Source organism: Chionomys nivalis, chromosome 15 (assembly GCF_950005125.1).
Source record: "Chionomys nivalis chromosome 15, mChiNiv1.1, whole genome shotgun sequence".
NCBI lineage: Eukaryota > Metazoa > Chordata > Mammalia > Rodentia > Cricetidae > Chionomys > Chionomys nivalis.
The window spans coordinates 66,084,306-66,109,311 of record NC_080100.1 but is presented as its reverse complement, the minus strand read 5'-3'; the positions used below and the strand labels follow the sequence as shown (position 1 = coordinate 66,109,311).

Below are 25,006 nucleotides of genomic sequence, written 5' to 3'. Positions count from 1 at the left end.
AGCATTCTGTTCTGTTTACTCCACCCACCTATGTTCTAACCTATCAGGGCCAAGCAGTTTCTTTATTAATTAACCGAAGACCTTCCTCCATCACATGTCCTTGTGGCACGATTGAGCATCCTTTGGATATATACCTAAAAGTGGTATTACTGGGTCTTGAGGAAAGTTGTTTCCTAATTCTCTGAGAAATCACCACATTGACATCCAAAGGGGTTGTACCAACTTGCATTCCCACCAGCAATGCAGAAGGGTTCCCTTTCCCCAAAACGTCTCCAGCATAAGTTGTCCTTGGTGTTTTTGATCTTGGCCATTCTTATAGGTGTAAGGTGGAATCTCAGAGTTGAGTTGTTTTGATTTGGATTTCTCTGATGACTAAGGATGTTGAGCACTTCCTTAAGTGTTTTTCGGCCATTTTAGATTCCTCTGTTGAGAGTTCTCTGTTTAGGTCTGTACTCCATTTTTTATTGGGTTATTTGTTTTATTGATGACCAAATTCTTGAGGTTTTTTTTGTATATTTTGGAGATGTGGGGTTAGTGAAAATCTTTTCCCATTCTGTAGGCTGTCGTTTTGTCTTGTTGACCATGTCCTTTGCTTTACAGAAGCTTTTCTGTTTCAGGAGGTCCATTTATTAATTGTTTCTCTCAGTGTCTGTGCTGCTGGTTTTATATTTAGGAAGTGATCTCCTGTGCCAATGCGTTCAAGTGTACGTCCCACTTTTTCTTCTATAAGGTTCAGTGTGGCTGGCTGGCTTTATGTTGAGGTCTTTGATCCATTTGGACTTGAGTTTTGTGCATGGCGATAGATATGGGCCTATTTTCATTCTTCTACATGTTAATAACCGCTTATACCAGCACCATTTGTTTAATATGCTTTCTTTTTTCCTTTGGTCCTCTTGTCTGTTCTTATGCCAAAACCAGGCTTTTTTTTTTTTTTTTTTTTTTTTTTTAGTTTGTTTTGATTGTCTTTTGGTGAGACTTGAGAAAGACAGAGAAAAATATGAAGTTGGGTGGATAGAGAGGTGTACACTTCTCTGGAGGCATTGAGGGAGGTGAAAATATTATATATATATATATATATATATATATATATATATATATATATTTAATCCAAATGTGGCGCTGCACCTTTAAATTCTAGCACTCTGAGTGTGCAATGGGCAGCAGAGACAGCAGAAGCACCTGAGAGCTCTTGGGCTAACCTGGAATACTCTGGAGGAGAAACAAAAGAGATCATACTTGAACAAGGTAGAGAGAGAGAATGGGCTCCTGCAGCTCACCCTCTTACCTCCTCTCTTGTGCCCCCACAATTAGTAATCATTGTTTTAACCGACACTGTGACCACACAGACCAGTTCACATTGTAACAAGTTCTCTGAACTTAGCAAACTTAAGAGGATTATCAAATATCTATGTCAGAAATTCATTGTAAATAATAAATAAAGGAAACTATGTGAAAAGGTCTAGTGAATATCATTTTAAGTAGTTTATGGACCTGGAAATATATTGAGGGTAAGTTAACCTAAGTAAATGTGGAAGGTATGTTTAGAGGGGGATGTTTTGGGTGACTTCCAGATTTGGGCATGAACAAGTGGATGGATTAAGTTACCACTTGACAAGATGGGAAAAAATGAAGAAAAGACGAAGAGTTGTAATTCTAATTCAGAGTTTATTCTGTATATGTGAAATTTGGAACTATCTGCTTATTTCTAATAAGTTTGATATAAGTTTTTAAATACTGAACTTTTGTCAGTTATATTTATTCCAAATATCATCTTGCATAACCAGTTACAATTTATTGAAGTAGTCATTTTGACTGGTAGTATACCTTTAGGGTTAATTACTATTAACAATATCTTGTCATTTAAAAAGTAGAGGGAAGGACAATTTCAAGATATATTGATTTTGCAAGTGTGTTGTTAGTTTTATGTCAACTTGACACAAACTTGGGGTCATCTGAAAGGAGGGGGCCTCAATTGAACTCAGACTGTATACAAGCCTGTAGAACACTTTCTTCATTATTGATTGTATGGGGATGTCCCAGCCCATTGTGAGTAGGGTCACCTCTGTACTGGTGGTGGCCCTGCATTCTACAAGCAAGCATACTAAGCCCTAGGGAGCAAGCCAGTAAGTAGCATCCCTCCATGACCTCTGCATCAGCTCCTGCCTTCAGCTTCCTGCACTGTTGAGTACTGGTCCTGACTTCCTTTGCTGATGAACAGTGATTTGGAAGCATAAGCCAAATAAGTTCTTTTCTCCCCAAGTTGCTTTGCTCGTGATATTTTATCACAGCAGTAGTAATCTAACTAGAACAATAAGTTCTTGCTTATTTTTTCTGCTCAAAATTTAACTTTCATTTTAGAATGAAATATCTAATAATGATGGCTTCATATGGTTCCACTTACTATTTTGAAAACAAAAAATAGTGTTAATTTTTAATGTTATCATTATATGCACACTTTACCAGTAATTTTGTGTAATAATATATATATGCCTAGTTCTTTAAATTGCTGAGCCTAATATGTTCAGTCTATAAAACTTTGTATGTTTATAATAGGGAGAAATTAATATAAATTTCAATCAAGTTTATTTAATAAGTAAAATAAAATAAAGTCTATAAAACTTTGTATGTTTATAATAGGGAGAAATTAATATAAATTTCAATCAAGTTTATTTAATAAGTAAAATAAAATAATAGCCTGATTATAAAATATATTTTGCATGAAGATATTTTTATTTAGTGTTTTTGTGAATACAAAAATTTTAATTTATGTGTTTTAAACAACAGGATCATATTAAATATTATAATTAAAAATGTTTAGTTTTCATTTCTCCTAGAAAGGTACTCTATGGAGCTTGGAATTTTCTTTCATCATGTAGCTATGGCTTTGCTAGCTACAAAATAATGATTAAATTTTGCTTCTTAATTCATCTGATTTACCACTGGCCTCCTATTTGGATTTTATTGCTACACATTTTTCTAATAGAGCATCTTAGTTTCTTTAAGAGAAACTTTAAATTTAAACAAATCTGGTCAACAAACAAATGCACATTTTATTTATTTTTTTGTTTGTTTGTTTTTTTTGTTGTTGTTGTAAGAGCCATTTATTTGTTTCCTGACCGCCCAGACTCCTGAAATAATCACACAGAAACTATATTATTGAAATCACTGCTTGGCCCATTAGCTCTAGCTTCTCATTTGCTAATTCCTATATTTTTTTTTATTTTATCTTTCTTTTTTTTTCTTTTATTTATTTTTTATTCTTTTTTAATTAAAATTTCCACCTGCTCCCCGTTTCCCATTTCCCTCCCCTCCTCCCAAATATTGCCCCCTCCCCCCACTCCCCTCCCCCTATCCCCACTCCTCTTCTCCTCCCCCCACACCATTCCCCCTCCCTCTCGATACAAATGCATATTTTATATGTATTCATTCTCCAGTTGGAGCTCCAGGATACCATCTATGGGTGGCATAGCTGAATTAATGACATTGTCATGTGCTAATAGAATTATAAATTTTCTATTAGATTGTTGTCATGGAACTGTTAATAGATACTCTTCCAATGTGTAATGCCTTTGTGCTTTGATTTTTAAAATGGGAGTTTTAAGAGATCTTTCTATTTATTGCATTTTAATTTTGATTTTTAAATGAATTATAAATATAAAGTATGTATCATAGGATCACTCATTTTATAACTTTGTAGCAACAGGTTAGCTGAAGAAAAATCTGTCAAATTTGGCAGTGGTTCAGAAAACATGTGAACCTGTCACTGTAAGCAGTCTCAAAGGGCAAAACGCATTACAGGAGCTAATTAACCTTAGAAAATAATTACACAAATATGCAAATGTTGTTTAGATAATTCTGCGTGTTATCAGCTCAGGTATTCCATCACAAATACAGACCTCACAGTGCTCAGGTGGTGAGAGTCTGGCCTGGTTGATAAGGCTTTGGTTCCTGCAGCACTTCTTTTTGGCTTTAGCAATTGATGGCCAGAGTAGAGCACAGAAGCCAACCTGCATTTTTGGCACTGCACATGGTAACCCAGTGTGTGTAACCATGCTTTCTGCTACCTGCAAACCCCAGCTGATGGGCTTACTGCTTTTCATGCCTTTCATTCATCTACGTATTCTAAAATCCCCATCCCCTGCTTACAAGTTTCTCAAAACAAAATGTAGCTTCCTTCATACGGAATCCTGTAGAATATATTATTTGTTTGTATTTCTGTATTAATGAATTTTTTCTCATTGAAATCTGTTTCATTTTAAAATGTACTGTCGGTAGCATACTCTCTAAATTATAGTTTGTAAACATAAAATGATTATTGACACAATATGGGCTATAGGTTAGAAAAATGTTCTTTTGCCTGGGTGCAACATCATCTTATTTACAGAAGTGGGGCTTTTGTTATCATGTCAGTCTTATTGTATTTCAGAAGTAAATATTTAGAGCTGTTGTCTTTATTAACTCCATACATAACAGTTATAGACACCTACAACGATTTCACAGAATTTTGTAAATCCTCAAATGATGGAGTTGTAAATAAGTAAACAAATGGAAGCTGAGCTTCTAGAATCTTTGAGATAGTTTGATATAGGAAAGTCAAGTCCTTTAGGGCAAAGGTTTATTTATCTCCTTTCTTTGAATATTAAATAAAACCTTGTTAATTGCTCAAGATGCTTAGAATAAATGATGGCTTAGAGTTCCGTAAGGCTCGGGGAACATTGTAGAAAGGGAGTCTAAACAATATAAGAGCCAGAGGAAGGGGAGAATGGTTGCTCTCTTCAGTGTGTGACATGGTCATTGAAACTGGATCTCCTACTAGCTGCAATTGAGGGCACTGCACCTACATTAACCTGGGTATGCCAACAGGCAGACGTGCAGTAAGTCCAGGCTCATGGGCCCCTATCCCTCATGCTAAATGATTAGCTGCTGTTGGATACTGGGGGAGAGACAGTTATTGTCTTCACTTGTGGACTAAAAGCGAGCTGCTTAAGTCCAATGAATAGTTCCATTCTTGGGTATACATATGGCCATATTTAAAATGGTGGATCACGAAAGGAAATAAAAAGGCATGAATGTGGTAAAGTAACCTGTAGAAAATTAAAAGCTATTTAATTGTATACTATTAATACTTCAAAAAGGAACTCATCTATCACCTGTAACTTTTTGCACTATTTGAGGTCACTTGTTTCTGTCAGTTATTTCTGTCCTGGTGCCTCTCTAACCTTGCTCAGTGACGTATGAGTAGTCATGCTGCTCCACTGTCCAGCTCTTCTATTGATCGTGGGCTCCTGTCGGTGATCTTCCAAACTCCTCGTTCCAAAGCCACTTTGAAGCAGTCCTTTTCATTGTTGCTCATAAACATCTAGTGAGCTCAGACACACTGCTAGGAAGGTAAAATGCCTCAGGTAGATGGTTGCCCTGCTAAGGACCAATAACTAGCGTGGTATTGCTGACTCTGTTGCTTTGATATCAGCCACTTGATGATATAGTTAGAAGAAATGAAACTAAGAAGGGGATTAATTCTGACCCAGTTAGAGGCAGGGTCAGCAGAGTTCAGTGACTAGTTCCCTGAGGAACTTAAGGAAAGGAGATGTAAGAGATGATGTTCAGGTTACAGGTGGATGTGGGGAGCACAAACAGGATTAGACAGGAAGTTTCTAGAAGGTTTGGGTTAGTTGAAGTGTCTGTGGGATATGCAGAAGGAAATGACCAGTGGCTGTGGAAGAAATTTGGAATGGTGACAGACTTTAGGGAACAACAGCTTAATTATACAATTGCTAAGTCGGAGCTGTGCCTGCTAACTGATGCCCTTATCCTAGCACTGGGAGATGGAGGCAAGCAGACCACTGTAAGTTTGAGAGCAATGCAGAGTAGGTGAGTTCTGTGCCATCCTGAGCAGCAGTGTAGACCCTGTTTGATAAAACCAAACACATGTTTTTAAATTTTATTTCTTTTAATTTTTTTATTATTTTTATTTATTTATTTATTTTTATTCTTTTTTAATTAAGATTTCCACCTGCTCCCCGTTTCCCATTTCCTTCCCCCTCCTCCCACACATTGCCCCCTCCCCCACTCCCCTCCCCCAATCCCCACTCCTCTTCTCCTCCCCCCACTCCATTCCCCCTCCCTCTCAATACTGAAGAGCAGTCCAAATTCCCTGCCCTGCGGGAAGAACAAGGTCCTCCCACTTCTATAATTAAGTCATAACCTTCCTTCTGTTTCCTCCATCTAAACCCTCCCATCTACCCCCTCTTTGCTCTTTTTCATATTCATGGCGTCTTCTTTCACTATTGTTGTTATGTGCGTATATACGCACATATTTATACATGTACATAGTATTTCTAAATACAGCCTGCTCAGTCTCTATGATGTTACCTGTATGCACGTTTTCACAGCTGACAGTTGCTACTGTAACCAACTGGTGAGCTCTTCCCAGGGAAGATTATTTCTTCTGCTTTCAGCATTCCTCCATTGCTTATAGTTATTTGTGTAGGGTTGAGGCCTCCTAGGTTTTCCCCATCTTCAGCATATTCATTGCTGTTGTCCTTGGGCAGCTCTTGTGTAGGCTGGCACAATGGTGTGATTGACAGGAAACCTCAGCCAATCAAAATTCATAGTTATGGAGCCCAGCCCTAGTACAACTCAGACACCCACTGCTTAGAGGATGCTGTGGGAGAAATGACTGAAAGGATGTAAGAACCAGAGAGTTTGCTGAGAGATTGCATCACCAAATACCCTTTTAAAGATAAAAATTGTGAATAAATCCCCTTCAAGTGCAATATCCACGATGTTGTTAGGAAATTCACTTCTAAGAAACAAATACATGAACACATTTTTATGCTCTGATTGGTTCTCAGCAATTTATTCTTTCATCAGTGTTTTCATATAATCTAGATTTTTTTCTATGACCATTAGATGTATCACCTAGTGCAATAAATATAGTAAAATAAATTTATTCTAGAATTTTTTAGAATATGCTCAATAGGGTTTAAAACCCTAGGTTAAAAGCTCCTCTATTCATGTGTTCGATTTCTCTCAGTTCTAGAAATGAAACATGTATAGAAATGTTGTTAGAAAACATGTATTCCTTTAAATGCCCTCAACAGAAAATACCCATTATTAATTTTCTGTTTTCAGTTTACTACTTAACAGTCTCATAAGCCAAGTAAATAATATATAGATAATAAAATAAATAGGTAATATAAATACTTTAAGATATATAGAAGAATGTAGCCTAATATTTTAGTGTTTTATCAAAAACTTACAGAATGTTCTATTATGTAATTCTAATACATAAGAATTACATAAGTAGTAGATCTTAATATGACATATATACACCGATTATTTTTTTAAATACACTTATTTAAATAATTTGTTTCTAAAGATTACATTTTCATTTAAACTTAACAGTAATTTACCAATAGTTGTAATAGTAATTTATTCTATAATTTAAATATTCAATGGAGTTCTTTTGTTTCTATGAATGTTCTCTAATCATCTTATTCTTATGCTGTGTATACGAGTGTATAATTTAATTTAACTGAATACTGTGATAATGCAAATACAATACACAATTTTTATGTGTTTTGTTTGTAGGAAAATGGCTCTCCTGAAGAGCATGCAGTCTACGTCTGGGACCATTTCATAGCCCAGTCTGCTGCTGAGAGTGTGTTTTTTGTTGCTCACAGCTATGGGGGACTTGCTTTTGTTGAACTGGTAAGTGAACATTTAACTTTTTCTAATGATTTATTTTTAATATATGTGTGTGTAAGTTTCTGAATGTCTGTATGACATGTACATGCCAGTGTCAACATGTCCAGAACAGGGCAAAGAATTCCTCTGGAACCGGAGTTACTGGCAGTTGTGAGCCACCTGATTGGTGCTGGGAACTCGGAACTGACGAGTGTCCTCTGTATGAGCAAGAAATGCTGTTAACATCGGAACCATCCCTAGTCCTTAACTCTAATTCTAACTCTCAACCTCTGTAGAGGTTTGCTTTGGTTTTGGTTATGGTTTTGGTTTGCAACCCTGGATGACCTGAAACTTGCTTTGTAGACCAAGCTGGCCTTGAACTCACATAGATGCCTGGGATGAAAGATATGTACCACTGCACCCAGCATGCCTTCTACACATTTTTTTCTTGGTATTATTACTTCAGATTATTTAAAAAATTATAAAAGTCAGAAGTGGTAGATGGGTGGATGACTCCAAGGAAACAACATTCTCCAAACACAGCAGGACAGATGAGCATGTAAATACAAGAAATACTTGTGGCAGCCTGCACACAGAGACACTGTAGCATCATTCACAGGATCTGCACAGGTTCAAACCAGACAAAGGGAGGTTGACACAATATCCCACCCTTAACCAAGAAACTATTTGCAACTGATGCCTGCAGGAAAGGAAAAGTTAGTTCTTTCTAATAGAGTGACATTGGGTTTATCAGCCACACTGCAGAGCAGGCCCTGTGACCAGTCATAGTTAGACAACACAAAACAGACTCCTTTTATGTGTGTGTGTGTTTGGAAGGATGTCTTGTCTCATTTTGTTTTGGTATTTTGCATCTTGACTATTTTTGTTGTTTATTCATTTTGATTTTGATTTTTGTTTTTGTTTTGTTTTTATTTCTGAGAGATAAAAGAACATGAAGGTGAATGTGTAGGAAGGAGGACAGAATCTGAGAAGAGTTAGAGTGCTTGAAAAACTATGATTAAAATATATTGTTTGAAAAAAATTAAATTTTAGGATCAAAATGCAATTTAAATACATCTAGATTACACTTGTATGATTTTTGAAAAGAATGTACTAATTTCTTAGAGTGTAACAAAGCTTTATATTGCTAACCAGAAGTGATTTTTGCCTGTTCCTTCTTTATATATTATTTTTAAATTTCAATATTATCATGTACACTTCTATACATTTGGATGTACATTTGGTTTTATTTGAATACCATTAATATGTATGTTATCCATATAGAATCCAAAACTGCAAACCCTTTCATTATTTGGTATTATCTTAGTAATTTTTAAAATTTTTATTTATTTATTTTATCAGTGGTTTGCTTGTATGTATGTCTGTGTGAGAGTGTCAGATACCCTGGGACTGGAGTTCCAGTTGTGAGCTGCCATATGGGTGCTGGGACTTGAACCTGGTCCTCTGGAAGGGCAGCCAGTGCTCTTAGTCACTGAGCCATCTCTTCAAGCTCCTATTTTAATAATTTCAAGTGATTTTTCTGTGTACTGTTAAGTGTTTAATACTTACTTCATCAGAGTTTATGCGATTAACATCACAACTATTAGAAAGGTTATATCAATTTACTTGGAAATAGCATTCTTTGCTTGGTAACAAAAAGTTTTGCTTAGTCATTTGTAAGTATTCTGATTTTTAAGAGTTGAAATTAGGTACACATGACAGGAACAGTTTCATATATCTTGGATTCAGTGTGATTGGGTGTGGTATTCTAGATAGTAGTTATGATAGCATGGTGACTGGCTGATGCTAGAGATTCACTAATGAACACCTATATCCATTGCCCACTTTCAATTTTCAGACTCAGTGTGTAGATCAGCAAATATATTTCTGTGACCCTTTGGCCCCCCATGCCTCAGTCTCGTGATTTAGATATAGGAGTGGTGCTGGCTTTGACACCTGAGGACACCACAGTTACCCTCCTGTGTCTAACGTCTTTATACTATGCTAAAATCAAGAAATATGTTATCATTTCTCTCTTAGTTTGGCTTCAGTATTTAGAGATTGTTTACAAATTAAATAGCTTCACAGATTTTGTTTATTTTGATATATATGTTATATATACATAACAGACACCTTAAGGTAGCTTCTTAACACATTAGTGTAAGTTTTTCTTAAATATGGATGTTGAGAGAAAATGCAGTATTTTAAAACAATGTTGTAGTATCTACAGATAATTATACATTTGTAGCTATAGGTAGCTTTTATATTTAAGTCATTAAATTACGTTAAAATTACCTTTTTTTAACTTATGGAGTACCTTTAAATGTATAAAGTCCTGAAACACTAATTTCTAATTTCAATAAAGCATAACTGATCTTTTTTTAACCTTACAATCATTTTTTAAAAAGAAATTTTATAAAAAGTCAAAATTGGAATTAGGGCAAATTCAAGTCTGTGTTTTGAAGTGAATTGACAGATGAGCAGTGTGTCAGTCTCGGCCGCTGTCCTTCTTGCCGCACACTGGCTGATGTCTCTCCACCTTTGTTCCGCTGTATATAAAGCACACAGATGTTTCAGAACAAGACTTGACTTCTGACCTTGAGGCTATTAGGGTCAGGGTCCTCAGGGCCTGTGAAATTATCACAAGCTGAGCTAAAGTTTTTCTCCAGCACAGGAAGTAACTAGTAAGTAAGAAGTTAAAAAGGAGCTTTGTTTGAGAGACAAGATGGTCCCAGTAAGGGTCAGCTTCTGTAGTCTGCTGTCCCTGCAGGAGGCCATGCATGGCAGGAGGAGATAATAGAACCACTGGTGGATCTGTCAGGCAGGAGCAGACTGAGAAGTCTATTTAATGTAATATACCTTGTTTAGGTCTTAAAATATTAATGGTTATCATTTCAACTTCATGCACTTACTACTTGTTGTGCAACAAATAATTAAACTATGTAATACAGTGCCAACTGAAGAAAAAGTGGTCTTAGCCTAAAAAGTAACTTACAACCAAATAAAAGTGCATACTGATGAGGTTTGCATTTTGCTAAATTTAATAAACATGTGTAAGTTCATTGTGTTTCTGTTTCAAAATATGGAAGAATTGTAACAGAAAAACTCTGCAGTGTTTGTAAACCTGCTTTTGTGTAAAGAAAGCATTCTTTCCAGTTATTGCTAATATCCTTAAGAGAAATGTCTTCATGTTTAAAATATTGACAAACGTTGTCTCAGGAATTTTCAGCATAAGTATAACATGTGAAATTGTTGTACATGGTTTCAAAATGTTAATATTAGCAATATAAGAAAATTGTGAAGATTAGAAATCTTAAATTGTAGTATCATTGTTTTCTTGGTGGTGCATTATACACGTCATTCACAAAACCTTTAGCTTTCTCTGGTTTAAATGTTTTAAATTGTTCAAAATTTACACTCTTAAAAGCTGGCAAGGCTCCCCGTCTCTGTGTCCCTGCATTAGTGTGCCCATTACATTTGAGTTTGTACAGATCATCCTCTGCCATTGTCGTGTAAGTCAGCCTTCTTCTTTGAGTAATAAATATTAAGAACATTTCTTTTAAATGTCAACTGTGTGGCACATACAGGTTGTAAAAAATGTAATTAATAAAATTTTGTTTAATGATTACTGTTTGAATACCAGGCTAGAGGACCTTATGTAATGTGGTTTGCCATACATATACTGTGTTAAAATTTAGGTAAAATCTAGTTTAAAATTGAAAATGATCATTTTGAAGTTTGGAGAACAAAATTGTTAAAAGTCCATGTTTTCCTAATTATTTTTGGAAACTGAGAACATACTTTATTATTATACCTTATCTTAAAATGTGCATTGCTCCTGGAGAACATACAGTAGTGAAAGATTCATTTTCTGGTAATGTGTCTTGTAAAGCAGCTGTCCTGGGTCTAGCCTCCTAAGAACAGTATACAGTTTCCTGTGAGTACAGAAACATAGCACCAAAAGTGTACCTGTCACTGCCCTTGCTTGCACTATATCCAGCTCTCCAGACTTTCTGTGATCCTAGGAAAAATGAGTATTGATAAGACACCCTGATTAAACACAACACGTATCTATCAAAGACAAGAGAATGAACAGTCTTATCAATTGATAATGAATTTCTGAAAATTGTGTATCTGCCTATATTATCTTGTCTAAGTCATCATACATAGCCATAAATTTGTCTTACAAATTTAATTTTATAAATGGTAGAATTAACAATCTTAGTTACAATTTGTTTACAAAATTATTTAGAAAGATGTACAGATAGTTTGGCCTGGTTATTAAAATGTAGGCTTTAAGTTCATTTTTTTTTTTTATTTTTATAGTACAGTTCATGTTTTGACATTTCCATCTCTCCCCCAGCCACTTGGTTTGAATGATTCCATTGCTTCAATTGGCCATTTCACTGGGTTTTGTGTTTCTTGTGTATTTCATTTCTTGTGTTTCCAGGTGCTAATCAGTTTACAAAATCAAGTAACATCGCCATCATTGTTGTTAAAATGAGCTGGCTTTCCTTGGCAGTGTCCATAACCCACCTCAGCTCACTTCTGCACTTACAGGTCTCAGTATACCACACTCAGATTGTTTCCTTTAACCAAAACAAGAGTGCTCATATTTTTTGTGAAGTGTATCAAGTATTTGAATCAATACATTTTAGTGGCTTCACTGAATTGCTTCAACTGATAGAATATTAGGATCTGCTCATTTTTATTTCTTTTTCTATGTTGTCAGTAGTTTGTTCAGTCACCATTAAAAAACATCACTTAGAAATGTGTGAAAACCGCTCCTTTTGAAAGCATGTCTCTACCCACTTTTGATTTTGGTTTTTCCATGCTTGTCAGCACTTGATTGGCACCTCACTTGCATGTGAATTAAGGAATGAAGGGAACTCTATTTTGTTGCCATTGTTTTGTGCTGGGTTCCCTGGCCTCCAGGCAGCCTAAGCTGCCTTGAGCAGCTGGTAGAAGGCTACTTTTGGACATGGCTGTATGAGGACACTCAACCTCTGTCTACTCTTAGATCTTTTTAAGCTACTTGGAACATGATTTAGATTTATGCTGAAGAGGAAATGGAATTGAGCTAAAAAAAAAATTTAACCATTGCCTTTAGTGACATGACTGCTAACTATGACCTTAAAGTAGCATTACATTTTGTTCACAATAAAGAAAGTAAATTAAATATTGCTAGGAAGTTTGTTCAATGTGATCAATGTGAATTGCAAAATTTTAGGTGACTGAGAATCAGAAGTTGAGGGGAAGTGAAATAAGAGGCTAAACCAGAGAAAATGGAATCACAATGGAATCAAAGTAATTGAGAATGAAAACACCCTTGTAAACTTACTTTGAAAACTAGCTGATTCAGTAAAAATTTTAAAGTTGTTTTAAAATTGTCTTGCTCACCCAAATGCTGAAGAAACAGCTTCCAGGTAGAGTCTAGTGTTGCATCCACGTTTGAGAATATGCAACGGCAAGAGGGTGGTTATAAGTATTTGTAGTTCATTGGCTGTTACTTGGAGTTTAAACCTAGCAGTACCATTTTTACTAATTTATTCATTCTATTCTCAATTTGAATATTGACTGGTTTTTAGCATTCTACCAAATCAGTTCTTTCTCATTAAGCAATATTTTTTTTTTCTGCTGGTGACCCCAACTATGTTTGACAGAAAAGATTGCTTCTCTACAATTCACTAAGTATACTCCTTTCAGTAAGACAGGAAGATTATTAAAGGAAATTCAGTGTTATATCACAGCCAATGGATGATCTCCAAAAGAACATTTCATCCCAGTATATAGCTGATTTAATAACATACTTTGTTCTCGTTTTAATTATCTTACTTTTGGGATAAAATTTATATAACGTATTTGAGATATAATGACTTATAGAACTTCACTGAGTTATACTTCATATGCTGAGAAAGTCATCCATTGAGTTGAACAAATTACTGGTTTTTAATGTATTTACAGATATATACAACCATCACCAGTATCTAAATTCAGATAGTCCCCTTAAGTGCATGAAGTAGCACAGCATGAGTAGTCTTATAGATCTCCCTCTAGTGTCTAGTTTTTTAAGTGGACTATGTCCCCCCCTTCTACCTGTCCCGCTCTTCCCCCTTCTCCTACCTTTCCTACTCTACTGCTTCCTCCTCTTCCCACTCTTCCACTTCCTCTTCTCCAACCCCCCCCCCCCTTGCCTCCTATTTTTGAGACAGGGTCTATGTAGACCTCACTGTCCTGGAACTCTGGAAGATTATCCTGCCTCTGCCTCCTGAGTATAGGGATCAAAGGTGTGCACCATCATCCTTGTCCTGCTTCAATTAGTATTTACAGATTATGTGAGGTAAAGGTCAAATTTAGGTTTAGATTTTTTAAGTGTGTATATTCAGTTTTCCTGCTATTCTTCGCTGGGAACCAAAGCTATTTTTTCAAATTTTTTTAATGTCTGGTTCAAAACCAATTACCATTGTAGGTATGGCTGAACTCTGTCACACTGATAAATGTGACTGTATTCTTGTTGGCACCATAGTGACTTGCTAGAGGTAGTTTTGCGGTAAATTTTGAAATCATTATATTGTTCTAATGCTTTTTAAAGATTACTTTGGCTCTTTGCATTTCCTTATGGGATTAAGAGTTGATGTATTTGTTGCTGCAGAGAAAAAACACCAGGGATTGTGATTTAGATTGATTAAAGGTGTACACAGTTTGGAGATTGTTGCTATCTTGATGATGCAAGCTTTGCCATCCATGAACATGGATTATCTTGTTGAAGGAGCTGTGGGCTGCGTTCCTGCCACCCAGCTCCCGGCCACTTGGCTAGCTTATACCCCAAAATAACGACACACAAACTGTATTCTTTTAAACACTGCTTGGCCCATTAGCTCTAGCTTCTTACTGGCTAATTCTTACATCTTGTTTACCCATTTCTATTAATGTGTGTAGCACCCCAAGGTGCGCTTACTGGGAAGATTCTAGCCTACGTCCATCCTGGGTCGGAGCTTCATCACATCTGCCCTAGAGAAGAGCAGCATGGCATCTGTCTGAGGCATCTTAACTCACTTCCTCTTCCTCCCAGCATTCTGTTCTGTTTATTCCACCCACCTATGTTCTAACCTACCAAGGCCAAGCAGTTTCTTTATTAATTAACCAATGACCTTCCTCCATCATTATCTTTCCATATATTTAGGTCTTTAGCTAAGCAATTGGTGGTTAGTGGCTGTTAAGAAAGGCAGAGTCACACTGTTTAAGAGTATGAGCGCAGCTAGGTCACCCCTCTCCCTTACCCTCAGAGTTATTTTTATTCGAGTCCACAACTTTTGCGACGATGGCTAATTTTACATTTTTCTTTCCAATATGGATACATACATTTTTCTGTAATTTCTTCCATTTTGTAAGTTGTTTTTTGCCTAATTGCCCTGAGGAGAACCTACAGTAAAGGCTGTGTGTAGCTGTGGCTGAGCGTGCATCTTCACCCTCTGTATGATCAGTCGTAAGTGAAAAGCGGTAATTATTTCACTTGAGTGTGATGTTAGTTGTGATTATTTATTTGTTACTTCCCTGAAAAACGAATATAAGGTTTTATCATTCGGAAGACTGCCAAAAGAGAGAAAAGATGGTATTATTTATATAATAAAGGATCCAAGCTATTCTCTGAGAATTACTTTTGGAAGAAACTTTAACAACGTCAACAAAGACTGCCAGGCTAATGTCCTTTCACATCCACACAGCTAAAAAGCTGGACATGATCTCTATTAATAAAATGGTCATGAAGCCAAATGAGCTGCTAAAAGTATTATATACTTGATAACTAAGAAAATAAGTTGACAAATTAATATGCTAAATATAAATCCTTTTCTTAAGATAGTCTCTCACTATGTAAATTCACTATGTAGAACAGGCTAGTGTCAAACTCACAGAGATCCACCAACCATTGGCTACTAAGCACTGAGAATATAGGAATATACAACCATGCCCAAATTTAAAAAAAAAAATTTATCCAAGAAACTTTTTTTTCCATATTTGATATAATATCTCAATGGCGAATTCTATGCTGAAAAGGTGAACATATGGTTGTCTATTGCACTACTTTCCTCAAGATTGTAGAAAAGTGTGTTCTGGCTAAATTGGAACTTCTTTTCTTTTTGCTGTTCTTATGATCGTATAAAGATAACTCATTGTAAATTCCAGAAATAAGATACTTAACTGTGCCAACACCCATGCTTTGTTATCTAAAATTGAAAATAAGTTTTGAATAACATATTTGTAATACATACTATTTAGCTTCTACTCTAAACTTAGGGTCCAATCTTTATTAAATAATTTACTCAGATTAACTCACAGAAGGTAGGTAGATCTCAAATTTAAACCATATTGAATCATGTTAAGGTATGATTTGAGGGAACAAAGATGGAAACAAGATCTGGGCAAAGAGTTCTTATTAAAATTCAGGAAGATTTTCCATTTGTTGCAAAAAGTGAGCATTGATGCATTCAGGTAAGCTATCAACTAAGTAGCTATAAAGTTTAATAAGCTCACATTTTGGTCAGGAGGCATAATCTGGTTTCCAGGGAAGGAAATCAGTGGCAACTACAGTAGTCATTGCATGATTACATAGTGTAATGAGTTGTAAACATTTTTCCCTCTGTAAATCTCACATCACTTCCTTATGCAGAAGTAAAGAAAAAACACTAGGGTCTGTCCCTGGTGAAGTAGTAACAGCATAATGACTAAGGCTCTACTCACTGCCAACAAGTGCAGAAATGGAACGTCTTTGGTTAGATGAGATTGGATTGATGGATGGACAGACAGATGGCTAGATAACTAGATATATGTGTGTAGAAAATTCTCACAACTATCTTAGTGTTGCTATGTTGCAATCAGTGATACTCAGGTCAGTCCTGAGTATTTGAGTAGTTTGCTTGACGGAACCAAAATGGGTAAGATGATAAAGATGAAGATGAAAGGTGATCATTTAGAGATCCTATTTGTGGGTGTGTGACGTGTACTGTTTTGGCCCAGAAATTTTGTGTTCCTGGGAAAATGAATAATGTTAATTAATTAGTAAATACAATAAATTAGCTAAGAAATCTCATCATATCTTAAATCAATTTTCAAGGGAAGAAGTTAGACATAACCCTAAGCTTCGGTTATATTTTTGGTGATTGAATTCGATATGAGTTAAGTCTCATCCTTTAGAAGTTTATTTTCCTATGTAAATATTTATTAGTTTGAGCTGTTATAATAAAATCACTGTAAACTTTATGATTTAAAGAATAATATTTTATAATTCTGCAGACTCAGAAGATTAAGGTCACAGTTGTGGAGGCCCTAATGCTGACCGATCACTTTCAGTCACACAGTCCCTTCATCTTCTCCCAAAGATGTTAATCCCAGTGTTGGGGTTTGAGTTTCAAGAAATCATCTTAACATTTCTGGACCAGAGACCTCACTTCCTCATATCATTATCCTAGGTATCATGTTTTAACATACCAATTTTGGGAGACCTCAAACTTGGAATTCATAATATAGGATTCCAGATCCTCCAAAGTAAATGCTCTTCTCATGATGGAAAAAAATATGTCAGTTCCACTACATAGCCTTTAAAGCCTTAACCTATCATAGTGATACTTTCCAGGATAAAATTCCATTTAGAGTCCCATGTAAACGTCACCCAAATCCGCTGAGAGTGACACTCAAGGCTTGGTTCTTACTGAGGTCCAATGACGTCAGGCTGTGAACCTGTGACAGCGCACACGTAGCCTTGTAGGTGCAGTGACATTGCTGTCAGTAGTTCTCTATTTCACTATGGACCCAATGAATAAAAAGCATCCCTGTTTTTTTAATATATTCAATTATTTCTATACATCCATATACTTTGCTTTGTATTTTTTACATCCTTAATTTCTTTGCTCATTCACAAACACTGCGTAGATATATAAAACATGTTCAATCTTCTCCAATGGTGGAATTCCCAGTCTTGCCTCTTTTCCAGTGATAATGTATCAGGAATGTTTTGTAATTATAAATTTTAATAATGTGAAAGTCTTCTAATAGCTTGTCATGACAGAGAAGCCCCGTTTTCCCCTAATGTCTTCTAGTGTACAGTGACAAAGTAATGATTTCACTGGTCTCTTTGCTGCCTCCTGCCTTATCTATTGCTGTGTGGAGAAACCATGACCACAGCAATTCATATAAAGGAAAACATTTACTTGGAATTGGCATACAATTTCAAAGATTAAGTCCATTATCATCATGGTGGGACATGACAGTGTGCAGGCAGGCAGACATGGTGCTGGAGAAGCTGAGAATTCCATGTCTTGATCCTCAGGCAACAGGAAGTGAACTGTGTGCCTCACAGAATATACCTTGAGCATATGAGACCTCAAAACCGCCTACAGTGACACACTTCATCCAATAAGGCCATACTATTCCAATAAGGCCACACCTCCTGTGGGCCATTTTCTTCTAAACCACCACAGCTCCTTTATGTCACTGTTCATTTCACCTACAAAAAAATTCCCAGGAGTAATAATACTAACAGTGTAAGCTAAGTTTTTACCACTGTTACAAACTCATCCTCAAATTTTCAGTTTTGCTTTCTGTTACACTTTTTGAGGCATCTGTTCAAGACTAAATTATGTTTATATTATGTCTAAATATTAAAATACAAGAAGAAGTTGGATGCTTTGGTGTGTTGTAAACTAATTTGATAACATTTGCATTTTTCTCTAAGATCTTACTGTAGATCTTCGGAATAGACACTTTCCTCGTTGATTGCTGTATGAAGAGTCCTCTCTTACTTTTTTCCAAAGCAACCTCTCACTTCTGTCTTTATAGAATCTATAGATTGTGTCCATCAGTCATAGGGTCTTAAGACATGACTGGGTCAAATGAAGGTTTCATCAGTTCATAGTGGTGTCTGAAGATGGAGATGAACTTTACTACTAGAGTTAGATGTCTCGATGTCTTACAGAGCATAAGGTGGCAGTATCATATGCGTGTCCATCACCAATATCAATAACACTTAAATAGTATTCTGCATTAGGTGGTCATTTAACCATCTTACTAGTTTTAAACGGTAAATGTAGTTATCTTGCCTTTTAGTACTGGGTGCTGAACCCAGCGGCCATGAACACTGAGCAGGCTAAGTCTGAGCTGAACCTCTTTTATGTTGTCTTATTTTATCACTAATATATGAGGCACGACCTCAGTAAGTTGTTCAGAGTGACCATTCACTTTGTTATACTCGGACCTTTTCATTTCTTTCCTCTTGTCGAATACCTATTCTCTATTTCTTTCTGACTGATTTATAATTTTATGCATATGGATGAGCTGTTCTGTGATAATTCAATACATATGATATGTATTGAATGCAATTGGGGTAGCTGGAATTTCTGTTGCATCAAACAGCCTATAAATGTTAGGAATCTTTTACCTTTATATAAAATATGCATGTTGTTCTAGACTGTATTACTGGGTTCTAGAAGAGCACAGCCAGTTTCTCCTGTCTACTGTCATTTGTACCTCTTTTCCAACCTCATTCTGTCTTCTCACCTCACCCATGTTTTTGGTTTCTTCATGAGTCAGAGCATGCAGTATTGAACTGACATTATTTACCATAGTGGTTTCCAATTACAGGCTTGTTAGCACAGATGATAGGATTCCATTCTTTTATGGCAAAACAACATTCTGTTATATACATACAATTTCTTTTCTCATTCAAAAACAGTATATATTTGATTTTTATATTCTGGATATTGTGACTATAGCTAAAATAAACCTGAGACTGCAGGTATTTCTTTGACACAGTAATTTGACAGCAGAACATGTGTGGTTGTTTTGTGTTTCTTGAGGAACAATAGACTGTTTTTTGTAATAGGTGTAGTAATTTACATTCTCAACAATTTTCATTCAGGGTTCCCTTTTTTCTGTATCTGCAGCAATACTTATTATCTTCAGAATTTTTGGCAATAGTTTTTTGGGAGTGAGATGTTATTTCATTTGGGCTCTTATTTTTATTAAAGTACTATTCATTTTACCTCGGGCTTTATGCATGCTAGACAAGCAGTTTGTCACTGAGCTAGAGTCCTAGCTCTCTCCTCTTTTTCTCTTGAGACAGTGTTAAGTTGACATCTTTGGCCTTGAATCCACTCTGCGTCCCAGACAGGCTTGTAACAACTTCTGGTCCTCCTGTCTCAGACAACCTACTAGCTAGAATTACAAGTATACTACTCTTGGCCCCAACTCAGTGTGGCTGTTACTAACGTTTTTATGATAATTAGTGATTATGAACATTTTCATTTACTTGTTAGCTTTTTGTATATCTTCCTTTGAGAAATTTCTATTCATGTGTGTTGTTTATTTTAAAATAAGGTTAATTTTTTATTTCTTACTGTAAATTTATGTGAACTCTTAATAGATATTTTGTGTTATTATGAGGTAGCTTATTTGCAAAGTACTTTCCTCTCCTAGAGACTGTCTTCACACTGCTAATGTCTCCATACTGCGGAGGGTTTCAGTGTGGGTATGACTCTTTTGACTTTGTCTCCTGTGCTGCTCTTGCCTTTTCCAGAAGATCCCATCCCTACCTCCTGAACAGTTTTCTTTTGCCTTTTACATCTACTTATTTTGAGTGTTTTTTTTTATTTTTGAGATTTATATTTTGATTACATTTCTTTCTTCCCTCCCTTTGCACCCTCACATTTACCCTTCCCTGCCCTCTGTCAGATTCTTGGCATCTTTTTTCCACTAATTTTTATTGCATACATATAACTATTTGTATGTATATGTATATATTCTTATATAACTCACTGCATTTGTGTAATGTTACTCATACTTATGGTTTCAGGGCCATTGGATAACTGTTTAGTGTGCCCTTTACTGGAGAAGACTGTTATTTCTCAATCTCTCAGCATTTGCAGTTTATAAAAGAAGAGTATTTATACTGCTTAGAGAACAATTAATTTCTGTGTTGGTTATATATTCTTATCAGAAAAAAATAATGATTTGTGTAGGGTTGAGGCCATGCGGACTTTCCCTGTATCCAGTTTGTCATGTGTTTGGTGTCATCTTTTTTAATCTCGCATTTGTTCAGCTATGTTGGGGAGACTTTTTGGGTGTTGCTTCTCATGATGCTAGGCAACATAATCTCACAGCAAACTCCCTGTACTCTGGTTCTTTTTTTTTTTTTTTTTTTTTTTTTTGGTTTTTTGAGACAGGGTTTCTCTGTGGTTTTGGAGTCTGTCCTGGAACTAGCTCTTGTAGACCAGGCTGGTCTCGAACTCACAGAGATCCGCCTGCCTCTGCCTCCCGAGTGCTGGGATTAAAGGCGTGCGCCACCACCGCCCGGCTGTACTCTGGTTCTTATATTCTTCCTACCTCCTGTTCTGCAGGGTCTCTGAGCCTTGGTTGTAGGGGTTGCTTTATAGATGTGTCCTTTGTGACTGGACTCTACAATTCTGCATTTTGATTGCTTGTATTTTTTTGTAGTTGTCTCCCTCTGTTGCAGATTATGAGGAAAATCTATAACTACTAATTTAATAAACCAGCATAAATGCTAACAATAGTCTACAAACATTTGTCCCTATAACCACGCTACTTTTGACTACCATGGCTTTTGCTGTATTTTTAAGTCAGGTAGTACAAGGCCTTCTGCCTTGCTTGTTTGACTAAAGATGGTATTAGCTATTCGGAAGTTTTTTATTCATTTGCTTTTGGTTCCTTACAATTTTTGTAATTATTTACTTTCTAGTTCTGGGAAGAACATCATTGATGTTCTTTTGGCTGGAAATAGCATTGACTTTGTAAACTGTTTTGGATAGAATAGACATTTTTAACAGTATTGATTGTTGTAATCTATGAGTGTTGTGTTTTTATACATGTGTGTATTTTCTTCATTTTGTTTGTAAGTACTGTCTTAGTTTGCTTTCTAGTCTTGATCATATATAGCTTTCATTGTGTTAAGATAGCTTCCTTCTAGGTAAGTCCCTATTGCTGAAGACACTATGCACTTCACACATAGGGCCCAGAAGCCTCTGAGCTGGAATGGATCTGTGGACTAGTTTTTCTGGCACCAGAAGGCTCCATGCAAGCTTCCAAAAGAAGAAGACTCCCAGGAGCCCTCCCATACTTAATCCTATGAACTACAACAAAAACCAACATGGCATGGTTATCCTTCAGGGGCAGTAGTGCGACTGATACAATGGCAGTAATCTACAGGTCTCTAAACTGGACTTAATGCATGTTCAACAAGAAGGAAGCCATGCCTGGGGATGGAATGAAGTGTTGTATCTTGGAGAAAAATATATAACCACCACCTTATTGCACCAGCATAGCCTCTAATCACACTCTAAATATTTGTCCTTATACCCACATGTAGCTCAAATAATAAAAACCCAGAGACAGAAATTGGGGTTCAGCCTGAAGGTCAGAAAAGCAAAATAACCAGCCACTGGCTCTACCTCAGTCTGAAATGGTAATCCTGCCTCCAGGAATCTCAGACTGAGACTTTGCCTGAGAGATGTCTCCTCCCATTTTATATTCCACTCCAGGGCTGGGATTAAAGCCTGCACCACTATTGCCCAGTTTCCATAGTAAGCTAGTGTGGCTACTGGGATTAAAGGTGTGTGTCAGCACTGCCTAGTCTCTGTAAGGCTGACCAGAGCAGCTGTTTTCTAATAATCTCTAATCACACTCTAAATATTTTTTCTTATACCCACAGGCAAGTGTTCTCATCCCTTATCAGGGAAAGTTCTCTTTGCAAAAAATGGAGACCATTACAGAAAACAACAACCAGTGAATATATAGAATTGTGTAACCCAATCCCAGTGGAAAAGTTTGCTAAGCTGTTCCTTCAGACTGAGCAGGCTGTTTTGAGGAGTACATGTGTATAAACATATAACAACAATTAGTAAAAAAAAAAAAAAAAAAAAGAGGCCATGATTTTGAAACAGAGTAAGGAAGCATATAAAGGGAGAATGTAAAAGGAGGGATATGTAAGAAGAGAAATGTGAGGAGAGTATAGGGGTTGTAAGGAGGGTATAGGGGGTTGTAAGGAGGGTATAGGGGTTGTAAGGAGGGTAGAGGGGTTGTAAGGAGGGTATAGGGGGTTGTAAGGAGGGTATAGGGGTTGTAAGGAGGGTAGAGGGGGTTGTAAGAAGGGTAGAGGGGATGTAAGGAAGGGTATAAGGTGGGGATGTAGTAATGAAAGGGAAAGGAGGGATAAATGAGATAATTATATTGTAGTATATCATTATATTATAATAAAAGACAAAGATGTTTTTGTTTGGAGTTTTTATTATGAAGGGATAGTAAGTTTTGTTCAGTGTTTTTCGTGTGTCTATTTAGATAATCATGTTTTTGCCCTTTATTATCTTGATTTAACATATTACACCTACTGGCTCGTGTATATTTGAACCATCCTTGTACCCCTTGTGGAACTCACATTTGATCTTTTCGCTGTGCTAACAGATTAATGTTCTGGTTTTTTACTTTGGAATTATTTACTACTTTTGGGCTTAATTTATTCCTGCTTTTCTAACTGTTGTGACTTATCCTTAAAATAATTTCTGGATTTTCATGTCCTTCAGAATTCTACATTTCTCAGTTTAATACAGGGTAATTTCTTTTTGTAATTTCTTAATTTTTTTATGCATGTATATGACTTCCAAGAAAGGCTTTACCTAATCAATTACCCAAACTAATAAAGATGAAGGATGAAGGATGAAGAAATTTTATAATAATAATTCGTATATTAGTTATATTTCAATATTGAATCTGTTTTGGTAGAGGGATTTAATTTAAATAAGAGAAAAGAGAAAAGAATGGATTGTCTTAGTCCCATAATGGATTCTTCTTTGTAGCTCATTCTTTCTTTAAATAGACAGCTGTCTAAATTTTCCATTTCTGTCCAGATTTAATACTTATCTTCTAATACCAATTGAGTAGATTCTGTTAAAACAATCTCTACTATCAGTATTTGCCACAATATTACTGATGAGTGTGACTAATAGCTACACAATGTATTATTTGCCGAGTATTAGGCATAGTTTCCAGCGCTCTAGAAATATTAATTTATGCAGTCTCTCTAACAACTGATGATGTAGGAACTGGTGTCATTCTCACTTTCGTATAAGGAAATGAACACAAATAATATGTTAAAAAGCTTATTTAAAATCATACAAGTATTAAATGATGGAATCAGAATTTAAACTTCAGTTCTCTAGTTTGACAGCCCATTCTCATGACCACTATGCTCTACTACCGTTCCCTGTGAACACAAGGTTAGGATAGAGTAGATCTGGTCATTATGCATCACTTAACAAGTCATTTTCATCCTAACTTCAACTCTTAAGAGGTAGGTATTAATACTTGTTTTTGTAGACAAGGATTTCAAAAGGTTAAAGAACTTAGAAAATTTGCAAGAGGTCAAAGCCGTGACTAAAATCCAAGCCCATGAATTTACTCAAAAGACACACTTTCTTCTAATGTTTTAATTAACTTCATGATGTAAGTTTTTAATGAATTAGGTTATTGTGATTTATGAAGGAACCACCCCCATTTAAGAAAATTCTGCCTTTATGATTATAAAGAACATTTTTCAGGGAACTAAACGTATCTAACACCTACTTTTTAAATTTGAATGTGTTTTTAAAAGCAAGGACTATACATGTTATGCAAATTTATATTAGCTAGAATGGAATTTGATTCCTATTACAGTGAAAATGTATATCATATTACTATTGCTAAGATAATTTTTATTTTTCATCTATACAGATAAGAAAACATGATTTAAATATTGTAATAAAAAGAAATCAATGGTTGATCCTTTCTGTGTTATATACCATGAATCATCAGCTGTACTTTACTCTGAGTTCTGGACTGCCCACAACTATATTAAAATTCAAGTGGGAGGAAGGGAGCATTTGAGTGTCTGTAATTAACCTACTGCTTTCAGCTTTATGACTTAGAAATACTTTACATGCTACCTAATACTCGAAAAGCAATAAAAGAGTATGATATTGCTTTGATTTTTTTAAAGCTCCATACTTTTTCCTTAGAAAATACTAAAGTTTTTGTAAAGCTTTAAGTCTAAGTAAAAGGATCAAGCATTTGACTGGCACAATAGCTGTGCATTAGACAAACTCTTTACAGGACACCTAAGGTGTCACCCATGTGCAAAGTCTTCCTGGAAATGAAACACAGTGTGCGTGGCTTCCCCACCCAGCTCCCTTCAACTGAGACAGTGTTGTGAGATGTCCACTCTTTTAAACTGCTAATTAGCAACCTAAACTCAGACTTTAGGAGTGAGCCATAATGTTCA

General features: G+C 35.9%; 1 protein-coding gene across 5 annotated transcripts in view; it reads left to right on the top strand.

The window, feature by feature from the left end:
• Fam172a (family with sequence similarity 172 member A) overlaps positions 1 to 25,006 on the top strand; it is a 428,434-nt gene that overhangs the window by 228,462 nt on the left and 174,966 nt on the right. For all 5 annotated transcript variants that reach the window (XM_057790094.1, XM_057790096.1, XM_057790095.1 and 2 more), the window contains one exon: positions 7,594 to 7,713. In XM_057790094.1, the coding sequence (XP_057646077.1) occupies positions 7,594 to 7,713 (120 nt within the window). The remainder of the gene's footprint in view (positions 1 to 7,593; positions 7,714 to 25,006) is intronic.